The sequence below is a fragment of the Frankliniella occidentalis genome, unplaced genomic scaffold (assembly GCF_000697945.3).
Source record: "Frankliniella occidentalis isolate FOCC.00 unplaced genomic scaffold, Focc_3.1 Scaffold297, whole genome shotgun sequence".
Classification (NCBI taxonomy): Eukaryota; Metazoa; Arthropoda; class Insecta; order Thysanoptera; family Thripidae; genus Frankliniella; species Frankliniella occidentalis.
In genome coordinates this window covers 139,671-143,313 of record NW_026267423.1, presented here as the reverse complement: position 1 = coordinate 143,313, position 3,643 = coordinate 139,671, and the positions used below count along the sequence as shown (strand labels likewise).

Below are 3,643 nucleotides of genomic sequence, written 5' to 3'. Positions count from 1 at the left end.
CCCCTCCCAGTCACGCTGCTCGATAAACCGGAATTTTGCGTGCTTTGCGTTGCGTTCTGTATATTCGTGGATGAGATAAAGGTGCACGGTCGGCCCGTCCACTGAAACACGGATTGGCCCGCTGCGCGGAAGGAGCAGCCACTAAACCCTAATGCATTTTGCTGTGCATACACATGCAAAATTATTAGCAGCCATCAGATTATGCACAAATTCATGCACACATGTGTACACAATTGTGTGCATAGTTGTGAACAAACTGTAAAAAAAATATGCATAAGAGCTGAGCACAAATGGCTGCTCACAATTCTGCATATTTTTGCACAGCTAAGTACAAAAGGGTTTAGTGAGCAGGGGCGCGGAAAGTGTTGTGAAGCAGGGTGCAGGTCACGAGGTGCAGGTAGCGGGGCGCGGGGTTGCGAGGAGCGGCCGGACCTCCCGTGCCCTGCCAGCTGCTGCCGCTGCCGAGTGCGTGGGCGCGGCTCGCACTTTCACCGAGGCGTGGAGGAGGGAGGCGCGGAGACCGCGACGATCGTGAACTGGTTTCCGCCACACAAGGCTGCCGGCCGGCGCCGAGGAGGTGGTGTGATGTGAACTCTACACACAGCGCGGCTCTGGGTATGGTTAGACCAAGTTATCCCGAAATGCGCATGCCTCGCAGCAAAAGACGTAAAGTCCCTTTCGCTAGGTGGAATCGCCGTAGTCTCGCCCCACTTCACGATCAGCACTACGATCCGAGCCGTAGCCCAGGCTCCCTCCTCTTCTACCGGATCGCCTCCCCCAAGTCTCCATTCCCTGAACCTCGAGCGGAGCCCGGAGGGCCACGCGCTAAGACTTTGGTGCTCGTGAAGGATAATACTAGAAAGTTCGGCCGAATTCCTTCTACATTCCGCCAAGCAACCGGCAAGGTATTACACCCAGGATTTTCTCGCTATTAGAGTAAATGAGCCTCCCCCACCCCTCCCTCTCAGTAGTTCAGAACTCGAAAATTTCGTGTACTGTGCGAATACGAAAAGTTTGTATTTGTAAATATTTGCTTTACAAAATTTGCAAAGACTCGCTAATACTAGATAATACTTAATTGTGTTGAGTGAAGTACAATTTTTTTTCTTAATACGTTCCGTAGCCCTCCCCCCCCCCCCTTTTCCGTTTTGCCCTTGTACTCACAGAACTTCGTGTCGGTCTTGTCCTCGATGTAGTCCACCTCCGTGGCGATGTCGTCGATGAACCTTGGCGCGTACTTGCCGTCGCCCGTCACCTCCTGCGGCAGGTTGACCTCGAAGGCCGTCGACTTGAGGAAGCGCTCGACGCGGCGCAGCAGGAACTTGACGAACTGGTCCCACTCGGGCTCGTCGGCGCGGGGCTGCGTCGAGTACTCCAGGGGCTCGCTGGCGAGCGAGCGCAGTGACACGCCGGGCAGGCGGATGACCCTGGCGTTGTCGTTGAGCTGGTACAGGTCCTTGTCGAAGAAGTCGTCCAGCGAGGCAAGCGCCCGCGACTTGAAGCACTCGGAGAAGTCACCCTCGAGGCACTGGTGGTTCATCCTGGCCAGGTAGGGGTCCGTCTCAGGCCCGGTGCCCAGGCCGATCCAGTCCAGGAGGTTCTTGCCGTGCCTGACGCCTCCGGCGGCGCCCTGGGGGGCGTCCTCGTTGTACTCGTCCTGCAGCGAGGCGTCGAGCTCGCCCGGCGGGAGCCGCAGCCCCCGGAGGTGGCGCCCCTCGCCAAAGGTCACGTTGGTGGCGCTCGCCGGCCGCTTGGGGGGTGCCGCGGCGCCCGCCGGCGAGCTGTCGTCCTTGAACACGACGCCCGAGCCCGCGGCGGACGCGGCGAGGGCGGCCACGAGGGCGACCGCCAGCAGGCTGCTCTTCATCATGTCGGGCCTGTGGGGCAGAGAACGGGGCTGAGCAAACAGTCACTGGAAACGCTGACGCAGCTGACGCGCGGCGGGGAGGGGAGGGGGGGGGGAGCCCAAATCCTATGATTAGCAGTGTTGATGCCACCACACAGTGGGCGGGGGGGGGGGGGCGGGGGCCCGCCCTACAGAGTTGTACGATCCATATTTGATGAATAGCCGCTGAATAGCTCATAGAGGGAACACTTCAATCGACAACAGGCGGAGAGAAGTCCTAAAAGCAACCCCCGCCCCCGCCCCTCTCTCCCTTTGCCCATGAACAGAAGAAGTCAAGTTGGTTGACAGCTTGATTGGTTCCCTGAGAGTCGATCAGCTGACGTGGGCCAGGTCGTAAGGTGGCCATTAGCACCATTAGTGTGACGGGAGCGTGTGGTGCGCACCTCGTGCACTGCTGTGGCCGAGGGCAGCCGGGCGCCGGCCGGTCTGCTAACAACCACCCGCACCCACCCTTGGGTGTGTACTCATAAGCTGTCGCGTAGGTACCCCCCTCCCCTCACCCCGCGGCGGCTGCTGAGTGGCTCCGAGTCTCGCTACCGCGCCGTGTGCGTGCTCGCAAGTGGCGTAAGCGGGCCTCTTCTTCGGAGAAGCCGGCCGGAACAAGAAGCCTCACTCGTAAGTGGGTCAAAAGGCCAAGGCCTCGACCGGAGCCACCGAAAAAAATAAAAAAAAGAACAATAAATTACTCGACCTGAAACCGGTGGGTTCGGATGAGGCGACCAGAGGAAGAGGCCGGCGGCCAGCGGCCCCAAAGTAACCCGCGCGCCCCGGCCGGGCCAGCGCTGCCAACGCCAACCCTCCACCACGGAGCGGGACGCGACTTTCTCTGTCCCGCCCCGTCCCAGCTCGTTACATGCGCACTTGCGTCAACGCTGTTAGCACCTCGAGCCCGGCCCGGCAGGCCTTCCTCGAAGGCAGTCTCTTTAGAATCATATTTCGCGCCGCCACTAACAGCAAGCGCGTCGCGCGCTGGCTGCGCCACAACGAGGTGTGAAACCCGACAAGAGCGCCAGCGCTCCGGCAGTAATGACTGGATGAAAGCGCGCGGGCGGGTAGCGCCCCACTTGGTTCGAACTTTCAAACTAACTAGGAGAGCCAGGAACGTAACAGAGCTGCTCATGAGCGGAGCACTCATACAAACAACATGCACCGACAACCATCGTAATAATAAACTGGACCACCGACAAATAATTGCCATGACAACGAGGAACAAGCGGGCAAAACCACAATGTGGGTTCTCAGAACCGTGTGCACGTTGCTTCAACTATATTTTACAGTGTGCGGTGAGCTATTCATGCCTCCTAAAAGCACAGGGACATTTTTTTCCTAAAAAGGAAGGTTTTCGTGCTCAAGGCACTGACCGGATGCAATTTTGTTCCAAAAACTGGACCAACGGTGTAAAGTTTTCATTGCACACGAATACGAGTAGGACCAAAACTTTTCCTGTACATTTAGAATGTATAAGAAGACAAAAACCATAATGAGCGTAAGGTTGGTAGCGCCTAGCAGTGACGAACACCTGAGTGTCGTGCGTGGTCTTCCTCACCGCAGTTGGCTACACTGCACCGGAACTTGGTGGGGGAGACGGTGGCATCGACGGAGGGCAGGAGAGGAGGGGGGAAGGGGTCAGGAGCAGGGCGGCTGGAGGTGCCGGTCCCCGGCATGGTGAGGCAGAAGGCGAGAAGCAGTGGAGGTGTGCGGATATCTGCGGGAGAGCGGGGGTGGCTGGTGGGGGGC

The 3,643-nt window shown here is 58.6% G+C and overlaps 1 protein-coding gene across 1 annotated transcript in view; it reads right to left on the bottom strand.

The window, feature by feature from the left end:
- The window catches only part of LOC113215661 (uncharacterized), a 14,061-nt gene that overhangs the window by 3,850 nt on the left and 6,568 nt on the right, over positions 1-3,643 (bottom strand). The window contains exon 2 of the mRNA XM_026435321.2: positions 1,165-1,877. Within this exon, the coding sequence (XP_026291106.1) occupies positions 1,165-1,870 (706 nt within the window). The 5' untranslated portion in view covers positions 1,871-1,877. The remainder of the gene's footprint in view (positions 1-1,164; positions 1,878-3,643) is intronic.